Source organism: Trachurus japonicus, chromosome 17, assembly GCF_045865225.1.
Source record: "Trachurus japonicus isolate A0001 chromosome 17, Traja_1.0".
Taxonomy (NCBI): domain Eukaryota; kingdom Metazoa; phylum Chordata; class Actinopteri; order Carangiformes; family Carangidae; genus Trachurus; species Trachurus japonicus.
In genome coordinates, this window is record NC_140923.1 from 26,955,719 (window position 1) to 26,982,051 (window position 26,333).

Below are 26,333 nucleotides of genomic sequence, written 5' to 3' on the forward strand. Positions count from 1 at the left end.
TGACAGTTTGTATTGAAACAGTCGTCTTCATCATGCCGTTCACATTCTGACATCATGAGACCAAGATGACACCTGTATAACAATCCATCAACAGAACCTGGACATGTGGAGGCTACAGCCGATGGGATGTTTGTCAGACGGAAGTTGCCACTGAGCTCAGAGTGTCACAGAGTGTCAGCAGGTTGGACAGAGACACAGAGAGACTGGAAGAGTCACAGAAATGCAGAGAAGTGGACGCTCTTTGGCCACTTATTGATACACTGATATTTTTTGTTTTGGTATACCCAGCACTGTTGTTAGCTTTTGTTTCAATCAGTTGTTTGAGATGAAGAAATTACCATTTCATACTTTCTTAAAGGTACATTGTGTATATCGCTATCGTATTTTTCATGCTGCATTCACGTGAAATCGGGCAGACGGACGACAGCCGCTGCACGTAACGGCATAAACAAGCCTCTATGTAAACAAGTGGTCGGTCAGCATGAGGCAAAACAATACACGTGACAATATCTTGTAATGGTGAGATCATGGCAGAGATTAATGAAAAACATACTTTTGAATGAAATAATCAATTTCCGTGAATAGATAACAGGAGAAGTTACACAATGTCCCTTTAAATGCCCTACTTTCATGATATAATATCACTGTGGCATGAACTTTTTACATTTTCCATAAATTTCACCCAAAAGTCAAATATCCCTCACTTTTTATAAGTAGTGTATATCCTGCGTCAGCAACATCACAGATCCTAGTGTGTGTCTCTTTGCAGCAGACTCTGTTTGGTTGTGTCCTTGTTGTTCATGTGTGATCACTGTTGTCCATCCTCTGGGTGTCAAAGCAACATGACACCTCGGGGGTTGGCAGGAGTGAGTGACGGCATTAGCGCAGGTCAGCGCTCAGTCTCCTGCCTGGAGCTCTGCCATCAGAGGACAGGAGGCCGGGTCAGCCTCCACAGATCAGAGTTAATTACTCACCGACTTTAAATCCACTTTAATAATAAATCTCTGATGATTTATGACTCTTCAGTTCTGTAAACAGAAATATAAATGTATTAAAAGTGACACTGCGTACTAAAGACTTACTATGCCAATGGATACATCACCTAAAATGAAAGGTTTATTATGTGTAACCACCTGACAATAAAGGAACTGGGGCCTCCTTGAGTTCCTCTGACCTCCTGTCTGCATTAACAGGAAGCACAATAAATACAAAGTACATATTGCATTTGTTTTTTGTTTTTTGTTCTTTTTACAGCATGTTTGTTCTGACTTGGCAGATGTGGCAGATATCCAGGGCCTGCTGGTGGCTGACAGGAGACACGGCTCCCTGCTGCTGTGCCAGTTGGTGCACCTGACCAGTGTCCCGTTCACGCCCGAGAGCTCCCACTCACACACAGCAGGGTAACAATGAAGAGGAAGGGAGTGTTTGTGACGTCGCCTCCTTTTTCTTCAGCTTTTTCCAAGAGGTAATGAAGCTGTGTGCTTACATGCAACAGTTTAATTGTAAAGGGAAGAGTAGGATGTGCGGGGGGAGGGTAGGACAGTGGTTTTCTATAAGGTTTCATTAGCAGAAGGAAGGAAAGACGGAGATGAATGACTGGATTCTTGTGTTTAACTATGAGGACAGAAGCAGAAACAGGTAAACTGCACTGATATACAACCTTTTCATTGTGCTGCACTTTTAGCATTACATCATCACCATGTGACAAAACTGAATCTTTATAGTGAACTATTGAACCTCTACAGGAATAACTGAGCTGAGCCAAAAGGCCGGATTTAAAACCAGAAGAAGTGTCTACGAAGCTTTTCTGTGTTAAGACAAATTGAGCCAAAGACAACCTGAACTCTCAATGCAGCTCCCAGCAGGAGGATCAGGCAAAGAAAGTGTGGTCTGATATATCGTGATTCCCAAACAGCAGGGGTCCGGTGGTATTTGCAGCTTCTTTGTGAAAACCTGATGATGGCTAAAAAGAAAAAAAAAGTAAAATGAATAAGAGCCATGAATCTTCTTTAGTGTACTTCTTTTTTTCCTGATCATATGACAGATTGGACATATCGATTATATATAAGACATTTCCACATATAACCTTTTTTCCTTGTGAAATTGATTCAGGCTGCAAAAATGTGATCAGCAATCAGTCATTTTCAAATGTTCAAGAAGATTTAGGAAAACTAATTGCAGCGCTGATTGTGATGTTGAACTTAAAAAACCTACTTGACCTGTTGACACAAGCACCGAGTTGACTATAAATGAGGCAGTGTATCACATCCAGCACGGCACCGCGGGATAATCACCAGCTTTACTACACTGAGGCGGAGGCACATCCTCCTGCAAGCTTTCTTTGTCTGATCAGTTTTATAATGATGGAAAACAGATGAATCGTCTTATATGTTGTGACACAGAATAAACACTGAGCAGAATATACTTATTGTTACTGGATGTTATTTATAAAACCACTGAACACTTTTCCCTTGAGGGTCAAAGTCTGTCTGCTTCCTCCCATGAATATCTTGCTTGTTTCATTCTCCTCCTATTTTTTTTTTCCATAAAAAAGTGAATATCAGTACATTGATGAACATCTCCCTCTATTATCCTTTTTTTAAATTATTATTATTATTATTATTATTATTATTATTATCCTTTTATTAGACATTAAATCAAATGGACTGATGGTAAATTTGAGGAACAATCTCTTGACAAATACAGAAGAGGACAGAAAAAATGGGGGGAAAATATCTCAGATAAGGTGAAGATTTCTTGTCGTTATCATAGAAAATCAAACCAAATCTCTGTGTGCTGAACACTCTTCCCCTCCAGCACCTGTTTTTATGGAGCTGTTAACAAAGGAGGACATTAAGCCTTCATACAGGCCATCTCTTAAAGTTACACACTCGTGGATGTCAGCTGAGCCGGTCTGCAACACAAAAGACCACTGAGACACCACACTGCTGCTGCGGACACATGATTAAAAAAAATAAAATCCATGACATATTCTGGTCATCGAAGGGCAAAGGCAAACTGAGGTTTTATAAGGATCTTGAGAAATATCAGCAGAGGATCTCATAGTATAACAGCTGCAAAGAAGGAGTTGTTTGTTCCTGCTTTCTGCCACTAGATGGCACAACAGCCCCACCCACACATGCACATTATCAACTCAGAGTGGGTTAGTGATGAACATAAAGCTCTCGCATATGTTCCACATTTTCTTCCCACTGATGAAAAATTAGCTGCATGTCATGTGATAATGAAACCGTCGGTCAGGGCAGAGACAGAGACAGAGTTTGTCTGTGCACTGTGGTCCAGGTTGATGTGTGATGATGGACGATGTCAAATATCCTGACAAACTACACATGCCACTGAAAGGTGTGTCGGCGTCACAGACGGCAATGGTATTGTGGATCAGGAGGTGGCAGTGTTTTATACACTGGTGATTTAACCAATTGTCTCTGGGCAGAAAAGGCTGAACTATGTGAAATGTGGCGAAGGAAAGAAAAAAAAAAAAAGGAGCAAAGAGGATGATGTAATCCTTTAAAGGGACATTCACAAGAAATAAAGCAAGGTAACAATGGACACACGGCTGTGGTCGAGCCGAGATGACCACACAGACGGACGGACGTTGACGACGGTGTGTGGGACTGCAAATGAGAATTATTTTGTTGATTAAACGTCTCCATCTCTGTTTCCCACAGCCCAGGGCAGCATCTTTATGTTCATTGTTTTACCGTCAAAGACATGAAATTTAAAGTGATACACAGCAAGGTCTGAGACCACCCATCCTTTTTCCCTTCATGAAGAAGTGTAATATCTGTTATTTTCTTCTTGTATGAGTAAGATAAATATCAAATATAAGTATAAATGCCATATTTGCCTGATATTTGACTGGTTGTTGACAGATGTTTGTGAATGTCTACTGGCTAATGGACGTGTCTGTGAGAGCAATGAGGTAAAACTGTAGATGCATATAAGAATGTGATGGGGATCTATGCAAATGAAGAGCAACAGGTGAAACAACACTACTGATTAACATCTTAATATCCTGAAAATGACATGAAGTTGTGGTCATAAATATGAAAATCATACGTTCAGAAGCTTATTGTGACAAATAGACAAAGCTCGATACATTAATCCAGTGTAATGAATAGCCTAGCAACCACTAAACAAACAAATAAGATTTTTTTTTTTAAGTGTGGAAACAAACACAGTTTACATCACATGTAAAACTCACAGACATAGAGAGCATTTTGTATTCATACTCCGGTTTTTTAATGGAACTGTTTCACTGAACCCATTCACTGGAAGGAGCAATGGGATGGATCACATAATAACATTATAGTAAAATCACATGGTATATAAACTAGCTCTCAATGAGAACCTTCATGGACAATGTCCTATATTTGGAATAAGATACAAATGGAGAATGAAAAACGACCACTTAACTCCATGCAGTTTTCACACATTTCACAAATGCTACACAGCATTTACTAAGAAACTAAGAAAACAAATCCCAAACTACTTTTGGTGCAAATTGGTAGACTAGCACAAGGGTTTATGGAAAGCTGTATTATATTATTCTATGCAAATACTCAAATACCTTAATAAATAGACAGTCTGTGGCAGCTAATTGGCATGTGTTTTTCACATAAAGTAGATGAAGGGTGTGGTGCAACAGTTTGGGCCTTTATAATGGGTATAATATCACATATTTTAATAGACTCTAATTATAGAACCTCGTGTAGCCAGTTAAAAACACATTTTATGAGGACCATCTTTACCATGTGTAAGATAAATGATCAAAAAATCTGAGTCTCAATGATTTCATGAACCTGATTAAGTACTATACATGGAGTGAAACGTTTTGCGCTGTAAAATATCCGAGGCCCAGGATTTGCCTTGTTTGCATATGACCTCAGCTACAACGCCTTAGGCTAAACAGAAACACCATCCATTATGAGGAGTGGTTAACCAGCTCTCTCCCAAATTACAGTGACTCTGGGTTCCCATTTTACTGATTTAGCGGTTGTGTGGTTCCCCATCTCATGTTACTGACTGTTATAGTGAGACGCACTCACGCAGGCCATCCTCCCCTTGTAAAAAGTGAGCAAAGCATTTGTTGGCCATTTAACAGGCACCAAGCAGGCACCAAGTAAAGCGCAATTAAAGATCCGTGACAAGACATTATTTACTCTATTCTACAAAAGCACACTTGTGTTTTTAGAATAATATTAGTGCTTGATTACACCGATCGAAAAAAAAACTGCCCGGTGGTGTTACACTGTTACTTCACCAGCGTATAGCCTCAGGCTGCTCGGGTTGAGATTTAACCACATCCTCCGACAAATGCAGGAGGAACATTTTACCACCCTGACCAAGAGGCCACTGCACAAGGTTTTCAACAGAGCCGGAACATTTCCTGAGCATGTATGACTGCAGCGCCTGAACCTCTGTCCAAATCCTTGTTTAAAGCCGCCGGTGACAGGTCATCAGTCTCGCCGCAGCGCAGGTTGTGATTGGCAGCTGTGGAGAGGTGTCCAGATAACACCATGGTTATAGAGTTGACCCCGCTTTTAACCTCCTGGCACACCTCCTCTCTTCACCCCGCTCCCCCTCACCCGCTCTGGCAAACTGCAGGCCGATCCCTGACAACATTTACCCAGCGCCTCATGCACCACTCCTCCACACCAGCCTCCTCAGCGACATCTGCCCTTTTTTAATAGTGAGCTTTGACCTCTCGGGCTAAAGATAAGTTAACCTCTATACTACCGTGTCATGAAGTTACCAGCGCTGCTCCCTTGTAACGCCGTTTTGTTAGAGCACATGTGCTGTATATCTGAAGCCTGGAGAAAATCACAAGCACGAGAGCTGCCGAGGAGTTTTTTAGTTGAACAGTAAAACGTCCAGGAACTTGCAGTTTAAGAGAGAGTCTTATGAAAGGAACAAGCTTTGTCTGAAGTGTGAATGGCTTGCAATACTATTTCCCTCTCTCTCCCACCCTCCTGCCAGCACCAGTCAAGGGATTTTCCTTCCCACCATCTCCGGCTGGAACACTATTTCCGGATTGTGTTGTTCATTTACTTAGTTCGCAGAGCACTCGGGAATGAGAGGCCATGGAAAACTGAGTGTGGCAATGTGGCTAGAGTGGTGGGGAGAGAAAGACAGAGAAATGGAGAGAGGTGTGTGTGTGTGTGTGTGTGTGTGTGTGTGTGTGTGTGTGTGTGTGTGTGTGTGTGTGTGTGTGTGTGTGAGAGAGAGATGGAGAGAGTGCAAGGCAGAGCTGGATAGAGCTGGATCGTCAGAGACAAGCCCAAGCAATGGCCTTTACCAAAATAGCACAAGCAAGAATCTCTGCGGGTAACATAAATTTGAGCATGATGAGTGTAATCAAACGGAGGAGGGTTAAACATACGACATAAACTATCTTCAGGACCATGTGATGTTGAGGATTCCTTTGTCACAACTGTGCGCCTGTCTGCCTGCCTGCCTACCAGTCTGTTTGTTTATCTGGTTGCGTCTCCGTCCCATCAGAACATCCTATTACACTACTACGTCTCTGCAGTTAAAGCCTGGGCACAGGCTGTTAGTGACCTGTTTACCTTTTGACATTTCCGCGACTGATAAAAGCTAACCCCCTGTGACAGGTGTAATTGTCAAACAAAGGTGGTCAGACAAGCTTAAGAGGCCTTTGACCTTCAAGCAGCGTGCTCTATCCTCGTTAGATGACTAAACAGGATTGAACCATTCACTAAGCTCATCTTCATCTTGACTTCAGGGAGGTTTACAGGAAGAAGGGGCAGTAAGCAGGCTAATATCCCACCAAAGTTCATTACATTATTGACTTAACCATTTATGCTGATAATATGACTAATTAAGCCAATAAACACGTTCATGCAGTAAGGTACGTCTTAATACTGCTGGTGTCGATATAATGGTGACTACTACGTCATTTCAAAAACCTAACTTTTCCTAATTAAGTTCAGTTTGCTCATCGAAAGCAGCATCTCTCAGTCTGGCCAGTCACAATGTCATCTCTGTCTTTGCTGAAGTTCACACAAGGCTAAGAGTCAACCGGCCTACTGGGCTTGCAGCTCCCTGACACAGCACAGCTCTGACCTAGATGCTAATGTGAGCACGCTAACATGTTTGTAATGCTAACATGTTAACGTCGCCACTGAAAGAGGAACGATGCCATGTTTTTACCTTCATTAAACAGCTTCGGATTTGTGATGGTTAAATGACTTGTTACAGGGTTGGCCAAAAACCAACCAACCGGTTTTCGGCCAACCTGGTGTCCCAGATCTCTCTCGGCAGCACGCAACACAAACGCACCCAACCTGTGATCTCTTGTTTATGACAGAAGATAAACAAATATACACATTGCAATGCGTATATAATAAATTCCGTTATCCACCGCTCCATCGATTGTTTTCTCACCGGCTTCAAATGGGAAGAGGGTAGCAAAACAACGGAAAAGAGACCGAACTTGCATAGTTGTCCTTTAATACTTAACACAAAATGTAATAGAGTCTGACGGGGATGTCACTGTACTCTGGTCATAAAGAAACATAAACAAAGTAGTTGACAAATTAAAAGAAAATTACCTAATGATGGTATTAGTTATCACAATTCATCCTGAGGAGACTGACTGACTGCAGCACATTTCATCCTAGTCCACCCTATAGTTTTTGAGATACTTCAACAGCTCTTCATCAAATCTGCACTGAAGTTTTTGTGTAGTCATTCATGGTCCCCAGAGGTTGAATCCCTGTGACTTTGCTGATTCACCAACTTTTCCTCTGGTGCCGCCATGGGCTTGACATTTTTGGAAATGTCCTGATAACTATTGGATGGACTGCCATGACATTTGGTGCAGACATTTACGTTCCCCTCTGGATGAATTATAATGACTTCTCATACATCGGGTCAAAAAATTTCATGCTTGTGAGCAAATGTCGGCAAAACTGAGGACATTCCTATAAGCCACGGATTTGACGAGACTTAGTGCACGTTGCATCAGCATCTTAACACAGTCTTTATGAGGATGAAGCCAGATAAAGGCAGATAACTCTTGTCTAATCTGTCTCTTGTTGCTCCCCAAACTAAATGCAACTTTGTGGGAGTAAATTGCACTTTTTTTAATAACTATGGTCAAAATGTATCCAAGTCATCCACTCTACAGAAGAAGAAACGCTGAGTCCTAATAAACACACGCACACGCACGCACGCACGCACGCACGCACGCGCACACACACATACACACACACACACACACACACACACACACACACACACAGATGTCTACACAACACTCTGGTGTCCCACACATGTACCACACACCATTGTGGTGGGACATAAAAACACAAAGTAGGCTGTTAAAAAGGGGTGAGAAAATTGGACTTTCTCAACCGACTTCCTCTAATTACTTTCTTCATTAAATTGCACCAGGCCCCAATAAATGAGAAATTCCACTTTTTTTCATTTTTTACTCTGTCTTCTTTTTTTTTTTACCAGTTAACCCATCTATTAAATTATATTGCACCATATTTATTCTTATATATTTTTCTTTGTAAATAATTGGCCTTCGACAATCTGTTGCTCTTTTTATGTGGTATATTGGTGAATTAATCTAGTTATATATAATGCTGTGTATAGCATATTGCAGACGTGATGTACTGCATATATACAGATAAAGCTGTTTCTTTTTTCTAATAATTATGATTTTCACATAGAAAACCTTACATAACCTGCCTTAACACTGTATGTGACTACAACCATGTTATTAACAGCTAATTTGACTTTATTGCACAAAAAAAGGAACAGGGAAACAAAAAAGAAAGAAAAGAGAAAAAATCCCTCTTCCACTAAGCGCCAAAAAAAAACTACCACTAGGTCACACGGATCAGTTAAGATAAGCAGCCTCTGGCATCATTTTCTCAGGTCACCATGACAATTCCAGCCTGTGCAGTCAGCAGTTTCACAGTTCGGTTGTCTCTCGCACAGAATCTCTTGCACCAAGGTTGACTGTGTGGTGAAAAGGCCACGGAGTGCAGGTGTGAAGTGGAGGGATGACAGCAATTTGCATCCAATGTTATGACAACAAGTGTAATCAGTATTTTGGAACACACAGCGTTGGTACAAGCTGTATTAATAACGTAAATTATATGGTGTGTGTGTGGGAGGGAGTTTGTGTGCCATAAATCATCCAGAGTGTATTCAGACTGCTGCAGAGAGGATTAGAGATTCCGGAGAACAGAGTGATTCCTGATCACTTCATTTATACTGTTCATGTCAGAGGACATTTTGTTCTTGTGGCACTTTTCCATAACTAAGTGAACTATTTTGATTAGACTCAAGGAGATTAAAAAAAGGCTCATGTACCGGCAGGGCCGTTGTATCGGGGAGAAAGGTGATGATAATTCTAGGGGCCCAGTGCCCAATAGGGCCCACAAAAAAACCCCGTAGTCTAATCTTTGTATGACTGAATTATTCTGCATATGACCCTGACTAGTCTACTCATAGTAATGCTGCATTAGCATCAAAACAAAGTAGGCTAAATAAAAAATGCTAATACATACGTAGTCCAAGAAAGAAGGGGAAAAGTCAGGGGGCAGGGGCCTACATTAGTATTCTTTAAGGGGGCCCAGAATTCCTAGCAACGGCCCTGTGTACCGAAATTATGATTATTACGATAACATTTTATTAATGTACTCTTTATCATACATTGAACCTGACGGATTCAGACAATTCAAAGAGCAATAAAGACATACTTTAGTGTGTTGCTGATAAATATTATGAAGTTTAATTCTATCTCCTGTGAAAATTAGGGCACAACGTTAATCAGATGATGACGTTCTTGACCTTCTGGGACCTACATCCCAACCTATGGCCTTAAAGCACCAAGGTAAATCCCAACGCATGACGCAGAAAATTAGTTTACTGACTTCTTTCTTGGCTCAAGGTTGTGTCATTTACACAGGTCACCGATGCTGCCATTGTTTGGACAGGAGTTGTGTAATCCTAGATTCTTTCGTCCTATCCTCTTATTGTTATGGCTCCTCACAGAGTGCTTAACACATGCTGAAATAACTTCCTTAAGACCTATGTAAGCAAATACCACTTAAAGTACTTCTATGCTCGCACATGAGAGTGTGAGTGTGTGTCTGTATAGGTGGCGGACGGAGGGGGTAAAAAGGGAAGGGGGCTTCTTGCGTGCAGGACAGGGGTGGTTTGTTTTGTCAGCAAAATGTCAATCTGTCTTTGCAAGGTTATCCCATATGATCTCCCTAAATACACAGGGCTTGGTTGTCCATCTGGTTGGCAGTTGAGAGCTAACCCCCCCCCTCTCCCAGCTCACCCCCCCTCCTCCTCCCACACTGCCCCCTCCCCATCACCACCACCACCACTGCTAACCCAGGTCTGGAGGTCTTGCCTTTCTACCTCCCACTGAGAGGATATGAAAAGGCCGACAAAGCTTTCCATTCTCTTCTTTTACTGTCAGATTTTTGGATCAGTGTAATCCTCAAATGGCTGCAACACGTGTACAGCGGTTTGGTTGCTCCCTAACAACTAACTTGACAACTAAACAATGCAATGGTTCTTACTGAAAAGGGACACTCAGAAGAAATTTTGTACGTCCAGAAAAGATCCGGACTCTTCTATGTGCGCACGCACACACACACACACACACACACGCACACTCACACACATATTCACAGAGCCAGGCAACCACCCAACATCCAAAAGTCCAAAAAGCCAGATCTGTCCCCAATCCAAACTGCCTTGGGCTCCCCTAAGCTATTCAGCGTGTGCAAATGAAAGATGTGTCTTGGAACTGTGCAAGCCTCTAGGCAGAGCAGAACTAGCCTCGTGCACAGATATACACAGCAGCCCTCTGGACAAGTTTGGCACCCACACCAGCAACTGTGGGCCAAAACTCATGTTGCGTGCTAACTCTCTCCCTCCCCCATCCCCTCATGCTATCCCGCTCTGCAATTATATGCTACGCTCCCACCCAAACATGCAAGAATAGGCCTTCTCAGTCAACAGACAAACCGAGTCATTCTGTCCTCAAACCATGACATCATGACCATTTGACTTTAGCGTGAAATTCAAGCTTAATTTAACTTTGTCAGGAAAAAAAAAAAAAAAAAGTGGTGTGTGTTACACTGGCAGAGCGCTGCAGTGGTGTGAACAGAAACTGCACGCAGTTCTGGGAAGGCAAAGCTAATTTATTCTCTCGAATATCAGACTCATGAGGAAGGAATATGTGACTCATGACAATCTCACACATCATGTATTTACTATGAGAAACTGTTGAACTGGGCTTGTGCATGGTCAGAGCAGAGCTGGATAACACTGACAAACGTATGTGCTGGCTACTTTTGATTACAGAATATTTTGGGTATGACTTTGATGCCTTTATATAACAGTAATATAAACTTTTTTGATAGTTTTTTTTTTCCGAAATGGGGGATTCAACAGCCAAATAGTGGTATAATTGAATTATAACAAAGCAAAAAACACAATAGTCATAGTAGTAATAGTTGACTTTTATCACAACAAACATATCTTCAACTTTGCTTCAGGAAAATGTCAGCGGCCTCCAGTTTGCTTAAGTTTCATGGGGTTTAGGTGCCTGAGAGGCATCTATCAAACTGCTGACAGCTATTGTGTGAAGCACACCTCATTTTCCAAATCTGCCTCGCAACAGAGTCCTCTCCTCTGTCCTTGCAGCTCTGGGAGGGGTTCTTAATAGTTTGTGAGCGCTTGCGTGTGCGTGCATGTATATTTGACAGAACTGCACCAATGACGGGCACCTAAACCCAGCCCAGCCCAGCCCAGCCCTCGCAACAAAGAGGGACGGTGGGTTTCACTGCAGCCCCGAGCTCACTCTCCCACACGCTCATAAATAACCATACAGAGTGTCTGCCCTGGCCAGGGGGAGAAAAGGGAGAGAAAAGAGCCATTTAGGCAACTCCTCTCCTCTCATGCCTTCCAACTGACCTTTTCCAAGGGTCAATCAGTCCAACCACAACTCCATACTCTGAAGCCCTCCTCCTCCTCCTCCTCCTCCTCCCCACTCTGCTCTCTCCTTGCTGACACTAACCTGAATCATCCCAACACTGGAGAGAAGCCACTTAGCAGGCTTGGGTCATTATAAGGGAGCATTTAAGACCTGGAAGGCATAAAGCCTCACAAGCTCAGTCACAGAGCATGTGAGATGGCAGCAGGGGTCAGAGGTGAAGGTCACAATATGGGAGGAGGGGAATAAATCCTGTAGCATGGATGACAATGGCTGCAATCCCCACTGACAATGATGCTATTGTGGGCTTTGGGTTGCTTAGTGTGTCCTGGAGCTGTGCCTAATAGAGTTATAGTGCTGATGTGATGGCTGTGTAGCTGAGGAGAGTGGTGTCCTTTTATATAAGGGGGGGGGGGGGGGCAACTGCAGAGGAGGTCTTGGCTTCTCAATTTTGCTTTGCATGAAGTCTGGGGAGGAAGAGAGAGAGAGAGGTTACTAACTTAACTTCTCAGAGTTCACAAGATGTGCCGGTACGCTTGACTGCAACATGACTTTTCTATTTGTGAACCTTTAGAGTCACACCGTCCCAGGAACAATCCAGTTATTGATTTCAAAACAATTGAGAAGTCCATATAATTTATGTCTGGTGCTGAATGGTTATAATCTATTGATTGTAATTATAAAATACTACATTTTCTGCTGAACAGCATTGCCAAATTTCATCAACAGCGATGGAAATAAGAGCCGGTTTGCAACTTTACAACCTACTTTGATCCGTGATACAAGGGGTTGAGAAATTGTCAACATCTCATGTATTGCGCTTACACTCCTCACGGTCATGGCCTTTATTCGGCGCTCCACTTAAGCGGAGAGGTGGGGAAGGCCTGTGGTGAGACACGGGGCGCTGATACCACAGGATCATCATCCTCGGCATAACTCAGACACTCAGCTGGTAGACGTTATGCGGTGGCATGCCATGTGCACCTCAGTTGTCACCTCTGTTAGGAAGATTAGGCTCCGGCAGGATGGAGTGACAGATGATGAGTGGTGGGTATGACCAGCGGGGGGACACATAGACAGAGGGAGAGGTCTGGAAGTTGACGGACAGAGTCAGGCATACAGATACTGGAGCGTATGGAAAAAGAGTATGTCAGTTTTGCTGATGTCTATAGTAACAGTAGCCTCCAATTTGACATTCCCTCCACCAAACATTGGTTTTCTGTTTTTTTCCTTCTTTTTGGCTTCTCTTTGACCTTCTTAAAAGAACAAGCTATGTTTCCCAGGGCCCAGCTATTTGAAGCTCATAGTTTTGGTCATCCAAAGTTTTCTGTTCCAACTCTAGCCGTTCAGACACTGTCCCCACTTACATTTCCACAATGGCAGGGTCCTGGGGGCCAGACCATAGCCGCCCTACACTCTGCCCACAGTTGAGTTGCCTCTGGCAGGACTACTGCGTGCTTTGTGTGCTGGTTCTGGCCACTGATCAGGGAAACCCCACAGTCTCTCCATGGTGAATGTCGCCCGCCCTGCCAAGACCATTATGCATCCCTTCAATGGCCGTGAATAGCAGCACACTACAGTACAGAAGATTTGAGAGATGTGCAATTCACCCAGGGCTACAATGCGAGACCATGACACAGATACCCACATCGGTGAACTGAACTAATCCCTGACATGGTTCCTCTGTGTTGTGTCTTTGGATCTTTTCTGATGGACAACAAACAAAACAAATCCTGATAAAAACGTGTCCTACATCGCATCACACAGGAAATATGAAAACAGCTAATGAATAATATTCCTTGACACAGTTATTGATGTAAATCCAAGCAAACATTACTCTGGAAAGCCGAGAGATTATTCCACTGATTCTACAAATATTGGTGGGTGTGACTTAGCGAGGCTAAGTGAATGACAGCGGGAGGCCTATCATGTACACGTTTAACACTCTTTAATATGGAGATTAACACTCTTTCCATAATTTCACCACTCGGGACATGTACAAAGCATTGACCACAGAGACCTGATAATCTCTAGGACACAAAAACCATCCTGTCTGCCCCTCTCCTGAGCTCTTATTTGTATTTCTCTTTTCTAACACCCACTCTGCTCAATATTTGTTGCCTGTAAGCGTCTCTCTGTAGCCAGTCGAAGTTGCTTGACAGATAAGTGTCAAAAAATTTAAATCTAACAGAATTAGAGTAAAACTGTTATCTACATTTAGCACAGAGGAACATCTGTTTATTAATTTAAAACTCGTGCTGGTTTTCCCAGCACTCCCACAGTCCAGTGGCATATTGCGGTGGTGGATATCAAGATGAGTCACATCAGCTAGCAGGCAGCTGGCAGGCTTGCAGTATCAGCCTATCCTGTTAATCTTACGATTAGCCTTCACTGATCCCATCAGGACTGCCTGGATCTGGGGTGCAGAGCCTAAAGGTTTATCCTGCACGTCGGCCCTCCCTCGCCCTGACCACCACACGCACACAGCCCAAATGGGGCACACACGCAAACACACACACACGTAGCATCCCCAAATATTTCAGCTTTTTCCCTAATACTGATCATAGAGACAACATACCCCCCCCCCACACACACACACACACACACAAAGTCCAGAGACTAGAACTCATCATCATACCCTATACGTATGCCACAATGCCCCCCACCGACGTGTCTGGAGCCCAGATACAAGGCTGTTGTGTTTCAAGAAGATGGTGGTAGTGAAATGTGTCACAGAGGTCAGACCCAGAAGTTAAGGGGGCAAATTCTGTCCTCTTCTGACACCACAGGAGGAGGGGTGGTGGTGGTGGTGGGACGGGGTGGGGAGGGGGGGCTGGGCAGCAGCCAAGTGACATGCCGTGACAGGCCTCAAGGCTTCTTAAAGTAGGAATGCATGGAGAGCACACGAGCAAACACTTGTACACTGCACCCACAAATACACACAGGCACACGTGAGTGAGAAACATTCAACCGTGTGCGCGCATGCCGAGAGGAGGCTTGCCAACGTAGATTTTCTTTGTCTAAAAATGTTAATAAACCCACTTTGTGTTTTCCTAGAATTAGCCAAACACACGCAAAGGGCACAGTCGTGTGTGTCTCCATCACGGCAGTTAGTTTAGGACATTTCATGGGCACTGGGTGGACACAGGAAAGACTCGCCTTACTGATGGGAAAAAGGAATGCTGGAGGCAATTACCTCCCCTGACTCTCTGTCCGTGGGTCAAAGGGGGACCGGCCATAAACGCCTGGACACCAACAGAGCCAGACCTCTGACCATGCTGGCCTTGTTTCACTCTCCCTGCAGCCCCCTAATGTCAGCTGGTGGAGCCCCTGGTTGTTTGAATTTACAGCACAATGTCATTCTGTGTCATGAATGAACAACAATGCACGATTCATTCAGCATAAGAGCATAAAGAGATAGTGATACTGATTCTCCAGCAGCTTTCAATACGTGAACACAGAAACAGCAAATTATCTTATCAATCAATAATCACTTCTTTCTGTGCCCGTGTGTCGTCGAGCCACTGACGTGTACAGGTGACAACACACCTGCTATTAACTATTGTGTCGCCAACAGGATGATCTCAGCGCAACGGTAATTACAAGTGGTGAAAGTCAAGATGCCATCTCTGCTGCCGAACGTGTCTGACAAGCTCAACAAGAATATAACACACTTACCAACGACGAAGCAGGCTGCTCTGTCGCGTCTCACACAAAAGAGTCTAAGCCTACTGCTGCCTCCATGCCAAACAGCTGAACACAGTTTAATTATCATAAAACCTAAAGCATGATGTCATTTTATAACAACCTATTCACTCAGCAGCAACTGAGCACTGCAACACTGACAAAAATGCTTTAAAATGCCTTTTGTTTAAAATACAAATACAAATAAAGTGTAGGTTATATCATTTTAATTTTGTATTACTTTTGTTATTGGACAAGGTTTTTCTTTTCCATTCATGCCCTGCAAGTAATTTTTCAGCTGTTACAGTGCAGCCAGAGGAGAGTTGAATGAAACGGTCTGGACTGATCCATTCAAATTCGGGGGGGTGGGACTCACTGAAGTCTGACACAACACGCGTCTGCAGGAGGAATTCACCAATAAAATATTTTTCCAGGTTATACTGTTACATTTCTGTTTGTGTATTTTATCTAACTTATGTGGGTGTTTAATGACAAGACACGAATCGCGCACGAAGATGTTCCCCCTCCCCCCCCGCCTTGTGACAGCGGGTTGGACCGAACCAAGATGATGTTACGAACAGCCCTTTAAAGTCGCTTCACTTCCGAGATGAAGTAAAGTAAAGCTGCACCGCACGAAGAGGGAGACAGAGAGGCAGAGAGAGCGAGGGCATGGACTGACAATCTCCACCTCTGACAAAAAGCCACAGTTAGACAGGCTGTGGTGACAACACACGTTTGGACTGCGGGACTTTTTCATGGACCTGGGAGTCGAAGGAGTTTCCTTTTTGTCCATATCTATGTAGTACGTGGCGTCTTATTGCCTGCACTTGAAGTAGCCTAAATTAGGTCCATTTGCGGCAACAACGGGGGGAAAAAAGACAAGAAAAACATAACGTGCATAGTTTTCATACTGCGCACAAAGACAACAACATCACCCTGGACTACTATTGTGAAACAGGAATGGTTTATCCTCCCGAAGGTTTATTCTACATCGAAATGGATCAAGCACCACCAGGTAAGTTATAGGGTTAAAAGCAGCCATTGTCTGATCTGCGGGGGGTGGGAAGGCTTCTTTTTGTATTCATTCTTTGCTGTCTCTTATTCTTTTTCCTGCTGGTGCAACCTCATGTCATGTCTGGGATAAAGTTGACATCTGACAAAAAAAAGAAAAGAAAATTCCGTGCAGGTGTTCGCAAAAACGTTTATAATGGCGAGGTCCTCGGCGCTGCGCTCTCCCACTGGCATTGCCCAGGCATGCATAGCGCAATTCACTTGCCAATTACGTAATACCTTTCGGTGGACCAGACGCAGTGGCTTTGCCTCTTTTCTTTTGTCCCGGCACATATGACAAACTTAGACGGAGACGGGCTGCGGTGTAGCATGGTCCCCTTAAACCGAAAGCAGGTTTTTTAGCAGAAATGGGGGGACGGCCGTGTGTGGAGAGAGGAGCCATTTGAAAGGAATATAGTGGAGGGTGCGTTAATGAGCGCCGCATGAAACGACCGCTTTGTTCTCCTCTGCAGCCAGCCGTGCTTAATTTGTGCGCTAGCTCTGAAAGTAGGCTAGAGGCAAGCAGACTAGACAGCTCGTCTCATGACTCCGGCAACTCACGAACAGTTCGGGTTTTTTATTCACATTTTGTCATTTTGTCCGAGCGTTATTACACTGTCCTTACACATGTATTAGCCCTCTGTTATGTCTCCCATCTTAATAACTGGGATGCTTAGAGACATTAATTTGACTTCAGCTGATTAATTATTGCATCATAATTAACATTGAGCTCCCATACATTTATTATATTAAGGCTATTACTGCTGACAGCTGTGTAAATACAATAGAATATGAACTTTTAGATGCAGGCTGCTGACACACCAGAAGAACAATACAGACACCCAGATGTATTGCTCCTGTAAGGTCTGTGCTCTAACAATGTTTTAGAGACAGCCTGGTTATTAAGGTATAACCAACTATTTATGTGTTTTCTAGATTGGACACACTGCAAACTAGTGTAGCTGATCATGTGCATATATTTTTTATTATTCTTACTTAAATTACGTGGCTCTTGTCTGGACTGGTATGTGCATGTGGGTTTTGGAAGCCAGTAGAGTTTCTTGGCAGCAGTAAGAAAAGGGGGAAGGTGTGCAGATTTAATTTTGCTGAGTTCAGAAGCCACAGCTTTTCGTTTTTGTGCCTGCCACTGTGCTGCTGCACCTGCCTTTTGTTTATTTTAAGGTCATAAAAAGAGGAGAGCGGATGGTGGGAGAAACCCACATTTTCTGCTCTCTGAGGGTGCTCTTGTATTCTCCCTAACTGCCTCATGAAAGGCACTTTTGTCCTGCAGTGAAATATATCGCCCTTCACCTCCTCTTGATGCGGTTTGCCCTCCTTTTTCATTTTTAGGAAAACGCTTAGTCTTTCAGCCAAACTCACAGATTTTTTTCCCCCCCTTTAAGGTTAATGGAAAACTTATGAGGATCTGTAAAGCGTGCAATGATTACAAAATGGGAGGGGTGGTCCAGGAGGCTCAAAATATAATTTATGGTCTATTTAATGCTTCTCATGCCATGCAGAGCAGTTTCAACATTTCTGAATTATACTTAAATATGCTTTGAAAGAGTTGCAGGGAATTAACCACCTACTTGGAATAATAAAGGAAAACATGTGTCATAGTTGTTAACTGATAATGCTCAGACATGAAGTCTAACTGACACATTTTCAGTGCTAACCACATTTAAGATCTTGGTAAATGATTACAAGTGATATCTCTTGGAGACATGCCTGGGCTTGTCCTAAGATCTTGACAGCCTGTGACAGAGAGTGTGTGTGTTTGTTGTGATGGGGATTGGGGGGGTTGGGTGTACATTGAGAAAGAACACTGTATTTCCTTAACGCACACAGGTACACATCCTTTATTGCGCTAATTCTAGGAGTCACGTATACATTACTTCTCTTTATGTCACAGCAGATCTGTGTTTTACAATTTGAAAAACCTTTCCTTTAATTACATTTTCTAACCAAAGCACTTTTTTTTTTTACCCCTGTAGCTCTCCCTCCTAGGTCAACAAAACCAGTGTCTTCCACCATGAACAACAACTGCCTTTCGCCACCTGCATATTCCCTTCAGGACGCTGAATGGTACTGGGGGGACATAACAAGGTAAAGTATCTTAACTGTAACACTCCTATTAAACATATCATCATTCATAACAACTTAATGAAACTTGAGTATGTGTTGTTTGATTGTGCGTTACACCTGTTAACTCTTATCTGATTGTGCCTCAGGGATGAGGTAAACGCGAAGCTCCGAGACACACCTGACGGCTCCTTTTTGGTGCGTGACGCATCCACAAAGCTGCAAGGAGACTTTACACTGACATTAAGGTGAGCGGAAGAAAAAGAGAATGATCACTGCCGTCGCACCACTATCACAAACGTATCACGTTTTGTATTACACAAATAAATCTAATGTTGGGTTTGGATCTGTACACAGGAAAGACGGGCACAACAAGCTCATCAAGATTTACCACCGCGACGGGAAGTACGGCTTCTCGGACCCGCTCACGTTCACATCTGTGGTGGAGCTCATTTGGCACTATCAGCACCATCCGTTGGTGGAATACAACGCCATGCTGGATCTGATGCTCACCCATCCTGTGTCCCGCTTCCAGCAGGTTAGTTTGTACCCTTATTTTTATATTTTTCAGGTGCAACATGTTTGCAAAAGTGATGATAGACTTTTTTTTTTTACTAAATAAAAAGGATTCTGAATTGCACATTTGATGATGTGAAATTTCTGACACTAGGTTAAAGAAGACAACGTCGATGTCGCTGGAAGAAAGTTAAAGGAGGTTCACTGTCAGTATCAAGAGAAGTCAAAGGAGTTTGATTGTCTTTATGAAGCCTTCACAAAGACATCACAGGTAAAAACTCATTTTGAAATGAACTTTGATGGTCTCCTACATTTATCTGTCTCCTGAGTCTCTGATTACTGAATGCGTTTGTTGTGATGCAGGAAATCCAGATGAAGCGAACGGCAATTGAGGCCTTCAATGAGACGATGTTGATCTTCGAGGAGCAGTGTCGTGAGCAGGAGCGTTACGGAGAGGAGTTTGACAGGAACAATCAGTCCGAGGGAGCTGACACAGACCTGGAAAGGTACTTCATTACACCTTGGTCCAGAAAATGTGTCCAAACCTAGTTTAATTTAGATGCCTCTGCAGCGTTTTCCTTGAACCCTGCCCAAACTCATGACCTTTACTTTCCCCATCCAGCTTTCTGATAAATTATGAGAAGCTGAAGTGTCGACTCGGGGAGATATACGACAGCAAAATCCATCTGGAGGAAGACTTGAGAACACAGGTGGAGGACTACAGAGAGACAGACAGGAAGATGAACAGCTTGCGACCTGACCTCATCCAGCTACGCAACATCAGAGACCAGTACCTCAAGTAAGTAGCGTCAGGATATTGTTTGTGGTCTCTGTGGTAAATCACTGCAAGCTAATTAAGGGAAGAAACATTGTAGCTGCTCTGTAATGTATCATCATTTTATGTCAATACTAAGCATTCCTCTGCACTCCTCCTTGCAGCTGGCTTAATCACAAAGGCGTACGACAGAAACGCATAAATGACTGGCTGGGGATACAGAGTGACAGCCTCGATGAGTAAGTTCCAGCAAATTCTTTCAGGAAGATTTATTGAAGAATGCATCGAATGATTTCGACACAAAATACAGAACTGTTACGGAGGCTCTAAGGTTTGACTCTTTGTTTTTCCAGCACGTATGTGTTGAAGGGAGACGAGAAGAACTTGCCACATCAGGATGAGACGAGTTGGTTTGTCGGTGAAATGAGTCGGACGCAGGCCGAGGAGATGCTTCAAGGAAAAGCTCCTGGAACGTTCCTGATCCGTGAAAGCAGCAAACAAGGGTGCTACGCCTGCTCTGTTGTGTGAGTATGACTTTGCAAAGGTGGATCAAAAATAAATATTAAAATGGTGCAATTGTGTGACGGTCATTGACTGTTTTTTCTCTTTTTTTTTTATTCGTTTCAGTGTGAATGAAGAAGTGAAGCATTGCATGATCTACAGCACACCGCACGGATACGGCTTTGCTGAGCCCTACGACGTCCACTGCTCACTGAAAGACCTTGTCCTGCACTATCGCCTGCACTCTTTAGCGCAACACAATGACGCCCTGGACGTTCGGCTGTCACAGCCAGTCCACGCCAAAGCTGTAGCGACACCGTCTCAACTTATAGAGGAGCACAAACTTTTACAGACTCCTAAACACACAGCGGGGCTCCCACCTGCAGCTCCAGAAATGTAATCCAACGGAGAGAGACACAGAAGGACTTGTTTACTGTATCCTGCGAGAATGACTGCATCGAGGTGCATTGTGTAAAGTTTTGCACTACAGTGATTCCATCGGTTTTTGTGAATGGGATTTCACAGATTGAAGTGGGACCGGAACTTGAATGTCAGCTTGAACTTTTCTTTTCTTTTTTTTTCTCCCTTTTTTTGGTTTCAAAGAGACTGTTTAAGCTTTCAAAAAAAAAAAAAAGATTTGTACTTCATTTATTGCCATTTGTTTCATGGACACTTTCAGTAGGGATGTTGACAACCAGAGAACTGCTCACTGACGTCAGGTGCTGCACCTTTGTTTGACTTCAGCTTTTACATCATGAGTTGATGTTGCTAGAGATGTCCGTTTCCCTAGTTAAAAATTTTTCAGTTCTAAAAAAAATATTTGACCAATATGTTGTTTATGGATTGGGTTTCTACTAGTTAACTCATTGAGTGCCGCGCTCCTTTCCAAAGTTTTAGTCAAGTGTACCGGCAATTTAGACCATTTTTGACGATTTTTGTAGAGCCACAGTGTATTCTATATTATTGCCACCAACACATACTGTGGCTCATTTGAAAGGTGAAACTTTATGCTTCAAATGGCCACAAACAGTTTGTTTCTACGTGCCTCCGTTCCTGAGAAAACTCAAGCTAAACATGGCTGGGTTTCACCAAAATCCCTGCTTTTTTTTCTAGAAAAGGAGATAGAGCGTCTTTTATGAAAGGTGCTCTGTTTGTGCCTGTCGCTCTTCTGACACTCGCATTTCTGGATCAAAGGGCTCGTGTAAGATAAATACAACAATTGTTGTTCTATTCACAAAACCACCATCGGGGGCGGGGGGCGCCACTAAACAACAATAACACAGACGCACCGTGCCGTGTCACAGCCTCTCGCCGCGGAATGTGATGGTCTCTCGGCCACAGCAGGTCGGGAACACCGGCCCCACCGGTGGTCACTGTCCTTCTGTGGTACGGGTCGGTGATGCCGGCCTGCTTTGGCCCAGAGACCATCACATTTTACCGCGGGAGGACACGGTGTTGCTCGAGATGAAGACCGAGCGGGACTGTCGGCTGAGAGCTTCCTGTTCGGCTCCGAGCTGCTGGAGCCTTGCGGGTGAGAGCAGCTGCGCTGCATCCACATGCAGAACTCCGTTTGCAAAAGCCGAGTTATGATGAAAACTTCCAGATCGTGAGCTGTCATGAGACTTTGATCGTCATCTATTTCAGTTCTGCTCGTCGTAGAGTCCCCACATTTACACATCAGGTGTGTTAAAGTGTCTATTTTCATTAAAAAAAAGCAAAAAACGTAAAATCTTTTTGGCACTCAACGCATGGGAACGAAAAACGAGAAATTACGTGGTTGGCACTCAATGAGTTAATACATTTGTGAGGGGAGTAAACGGTGCTGTAAACAGATAGATTGCGTCATCTCGGTTTGGTGGACCAAACCATTTTGGGTAAATGCCAGATGTGAATATGTGAAAAGCTGTGGTGCATCTTGACAATTTGCCCCTTTTCTTAACTGACATTCATATACAGTGGATAATTATGTAGCATTAACATCTTGTAGAATACCATTGTAAGCGCATACTCAATGTTATACCCATTGACCAAAGCACTTAATAGTGAGCAAAACTACGTCCCTGATTAGACCGGTAATTGCATTTGGGCAAGGGGAGGTCAATTTATGTACACCTGCTGATGTGCTGATCAAAACATAATCTGAAGTACTGTATGTTATATTCTGTTACTCAAAGAAGTATAAGCTTTTTGTATTCTATATATATTTTTTCTATAAACATGCCACAAGATGAAAGCTTGAAGAACGTGCAATCCAACAGTATTTCTTGTTGCAATGTATGACGATGATGATGGTGGTGAAGGTAATGCTGTTATGAGAGGTTGACATTTGCCACAAAAATGCACTCTCTTTGGTGGTGTCAGTGTGATGTGGCCTCCAATGTTTATGTGAACTGCCAGAGGTCCGGATGTATCCTGCCTCCATTACTTGAACCGTGTGCTCGAGCTATGAATGTTTATCATGACATGCAGCCTACATAGCTTAAGAGGAAAGGAATCGATGTTGAACTTGGCACATTTTTCAAGTTTGAGGACAATAGATACTCTGTACAGAGAAACTGTAAAATGTATTTCTGAGGTTGGTTTATGGAAGGAGGGTGATTAAGCCTCTTATAAAAATATAACTCCACTGTGGGGTTAAGGAAACTCCTCAAGTGACGCTAAGCAATGTGAGATCCTGACCTTTTTCTTGCAGAGAGACAATAAACTGATGAGGGTTTTGTCAGCTTATGTAATCCAGTGCATTCTTTCACTGTCCATTGCTGATATTGTGCAAGACATGCACATGGCCATTGTCCTTATCATTTCAGTTCATCCTATGTAGAGAAATAACATTTTATTTGCATTTTTCAATAAGTGTTATAGTCCTTGTGTCATGGTTATAAAAATGACCAAATGCAAAGGAGAGAGTGACTTAGAGTCAGTTTAGTAGTTGTAAAAAAAAAAAATTACCCTCTGTCTCCATGGAGCCATTGTAGTCTGATGAGCTTATCCTTGGGTAAGCAGAGACAGGAGGCAGCAAGGGGACTGGAGGACACACTGTGGACAGATGGAAGAGAAAGGAAGCGATAAAGACAATGGCAGGATATGTGCAGCCCCTTTCCCTACTCCGACTGGCCGGGGTTGAGTCACTAGAAAAGAATTATGCATTAAACCTACTTCACCGGGAACATGCGCCACTTTGAAACATCTTTTTTTGACATTCCTGTCAAAGGAATGCAGCTCAACTGTAAACATTTGGTACCAGCCAGCTCGGGAGCAGCTCCAGTTTTGTCTCCCAAACTTTAATCACTGTCAACACCATTGTAATCTGCTCATTTTACAATAGTGAATGTGTTAGAAAGTTCTCAAACAACCTGAAGCTCCATCCACAAAGAAATGCTTGTGTAAACCTTAGGATAGTCAGCAGCAACTACGGTGATGATGATGGTGATGATGATGACCCGAGGTGACACCGCTGGTGGCACCAGAGCAACAGGTGGCCTCTTTCAACCATCACATACGGTCTGTGTTACGCAGGGATTAATGAGGTGCAAGAGGGCAGGGATGTACTGCGGGAGAGCCTCAGTTCCAGGCCACGGATTACTCCCTCTTACCTGTGTCAGCATAGAGAGCTGGTGGACAGGCGACGGCCTTGCTTTGCTTTGCTTGGATGGACCAGATGCAGGGGAGATAGATAGGACAGACTGTACCAGCGCTGAGTCACCCACAACCTGCACGACTGTCCAAAAGACAGGGAGAGAGTGGGTAGAGAAAGTGTGTGGGGCAGACAGACAGGAAAGGAGGAGGGACAGGAAAGAGTACTCAAGCTCCAGCACAGGATGGCATAAAAAATGAAGGCTGAAAAGGTCAAACTGGGCCTTTTCCTACGTTTCCTTCAACCTGAAACACACTCCCATTTGGCTATAGCCCAGAGCTATTTGGTTTTACAGCAGTTTAGCTTACACTGCTCGGTCTTATTTTCCTTAGCTCCCGGAGTCTGAGTTTAATCTATGTAAAAACCCAGCCCCCACGTCTTTTCTTTTCTCTTTTCTGACTCATACATACACAGACCTCTGCTTCTCTCCCTCTCACTCTCCTTGTCAGCAGGCCTCGCTCGTTTAAATTCTTTGTAATTTCGCTTTATAGTTCTCAATTTAAATAAGTCTTGGCTGGAGGTGGGGTGTGTGGGGGTAGCAGGACGAATTACCTTTGGAGTCACGCCTAAAATACACACACCATCAACTGTCTCGCAGGCTTTCAGGAAAAGAGGTTTTCGCTTTCAGTTTGGCCGCAGCCAATCGCCTCTCTCCTCCCCTCTGTCTCTGTCCGACTCCGCCGTCTCCACGCTACCACAGCAGCCAATCAGCGGCCGGGAACGTGCTGCGCGTCAGCCAATCAGCGACCAGTTGCTATGTTGGAGGCAGAATCGATAAGAGAGGGATTTTTTCCCCCTCTTTTTTTTTTTTTTTTACTAGCTCACATTATAGCTGGCTTATAGGCTGAAGGCAAGATCCTTTTGCCTGCCAAGCAACATGTAGGCTATGCAAGGACTCTAAATAAACGAGCTCCACATTTGCCACATTTCCTTTGAAGCCTCCCAAACAGCAGCACAAATTAAGGCTAAACAATTTGCCTCTATATTGTGTATGTTTGTATATGAATGTGTTTATTGTAGCGTTGATGCTCACAGACTGATCAGACACTGAGTTGTTGAGGTCATGGAAAAGCAAGTAAATTAAACTGGAAAATAGTTTCCAAGCCTGAAGGGATTGTGGTAGATGCACAGTAGACAGAACAAGTTTCAAGTTAAGAATGAAAGTTTTTACATAATCCCCCCTTCCTTTAATATCTGTCTTTTATTGAAGAATTATTCCCAAAAATACTCCTGGTAGTACCCACTAACCCCAAGCTACAGTAGTGGCCAAACAAGATCTCGGATGCAACAGTGATGCTGAACAAAATATTTACTATAAGTGTCATGGGATTTGTTGTTGCCCTATGGTGGTCCAATTCAGAATTTTCTAAGGCCCAGTATGTTATCAAATAAAATACAAAAAGATTACATTAGATGATAATTCCTAGATATGTGTAGATTAAGACAAAATTCTTATTAAATTGTTTTCTAAATAGCTACATTCTGCTTTTATTCAGTTGTTTTTAACTGTGAGCATGAATATAGCTACCATAAATAAACTCAACTGAACTCAATTTATAACTTGTTGATGAAAATAAAAATGACAACATGAACAATTTCCACTCAACACAAGTTAACAATGAGATGTAGAATTCCCTGCTGTTTTGTAAAAAAAAAAAAAAAAAGTAGGCTATTATTGCAAAAGATGATTACAAACTTGAAACAATGATTCACTGGCCATGTCACTGACTGGTGACAGGGATTGAAGTAAGGAGGTCAGATCACACTAAGATGAGAGATGACACTAAGACCAGCTCTTATAAGGGGATAACATACTACTGCTTGCTGACAAACCATTCAGGAGAAATCCCAGTCCAGATCCAAAGCCAAATCAGATTTGCCAATACCAGCTTAGGCAGGGCTGGAAAATGATCCCACCTCCTTGAAACAGGTAAAGCAGGACAGGGGCACCGCTCTAACATAATAACTTACCCTTTGGATAAATCTCCAGCGGTATGCATGATTTTCTCCTAATTCAACCTGAGACATACCATATTATGTTGTGCTGCCATTTCTCAAGAAGAAAAATCCTCACT

General features: G+C 43.2%; 1 protein-coding gene and 1 long non-coding RNA gene across 5 annotated transcripts; one reads left to right on the top strand and one right to left on the bottom strand.

Moving 5' to 3' along the window:
* Positions 1 to 999: 999 nt before the first annotated feature.
* LOC146970806 (uncharacterized) lies at positions 1,000 to 24,928 on the bottom strand. 3 transcript variants are annotated; one of them, XR_015038045.1, is made up of 4 exons: positions 24,811 to 24,928; positions 24,218 to 24,342; positions 23,574 to 23,660; positions 1,000 to 1,028 (listed from the first exon to the last, which is right to left on the bottom strand). It is a non-coding gene; the product is annotated as an uncharacterized LOC146970806 (long non-coding RNA). The 3 variants fall into 3 exon arrangements; XR_015038046.1 differs by lacking the exon at positions 1,000 to 1,028 and adding an exon at positions 23,304 to 23,437; XR_015038044.1 differs by lacking the exon at positions 1,000 to 1,028 and having other exon boundaries at positions 23,560 to 23,660.
* LOC146970807 (phosphatidylinositol 3-kinase regulatory subunit gamma-like) lies at positions 16,315 to 21,238 on the top strand. Of its 2 annotated transcripts, none has more exons than XM_085804596.1 (10): positions 16,315 to 16,715; positions 18,745 to 18,856; positions 18,982 to 19,080; positions 19,190 to 19,370; positions 19,503 to 19,619; positions 19,712 to 19,872; positions 19,971 to 20,147; positions 20,288 to 20,362; positions 20,477 to 20,647; positions 20,751 to 21,238. In XM_085804596.1, the coding sequence occupies exons 1-10, from the start codon at positions 16,661 to 16,663 to the stop codon at positions 21,022 to 21,024; spliced, it is 1,422 nt and encodes a 473-aa protein (XP_085660722.1). In that variant the 5' UTR covers positions 16,315 to 16,660; the 3' UTR covers positions 21,025 to 21,238. The 2 variants fall into 2 exon arrangements, with proteins under 2 accessions (XP_085660722.1, XP_085660723.1); XM_085804597.1 differs by having other exon boundaries at positions 19,712 to 19,854.
* Positions 24,929 to 26,333: the final 1,405 nt, after the last annotated feature.

Coding starts and splice junctions, on each gene's coding strand:
- LOC146970807 (XM_085804596.1), top strand. CDS start 16,661: ATGGTTTATCCTCCCGAAGGTTTATTCTACATCGAAATGGATCAAGCA. Junction 19,081..19,189: donor GACTTTACACTGACATTAAG/GTGAGCGGAAGA, acceptor ATCTGTACACAG/GAAAGACGGGCACAACAAGC. Junction 20,648..20,750: donor TGCTACGCCTGCTCTGTTGT/GTGAGTATGACT, acceptor TATTCGTTTCAG/TGTGAATGAAGAAGTGAAGC.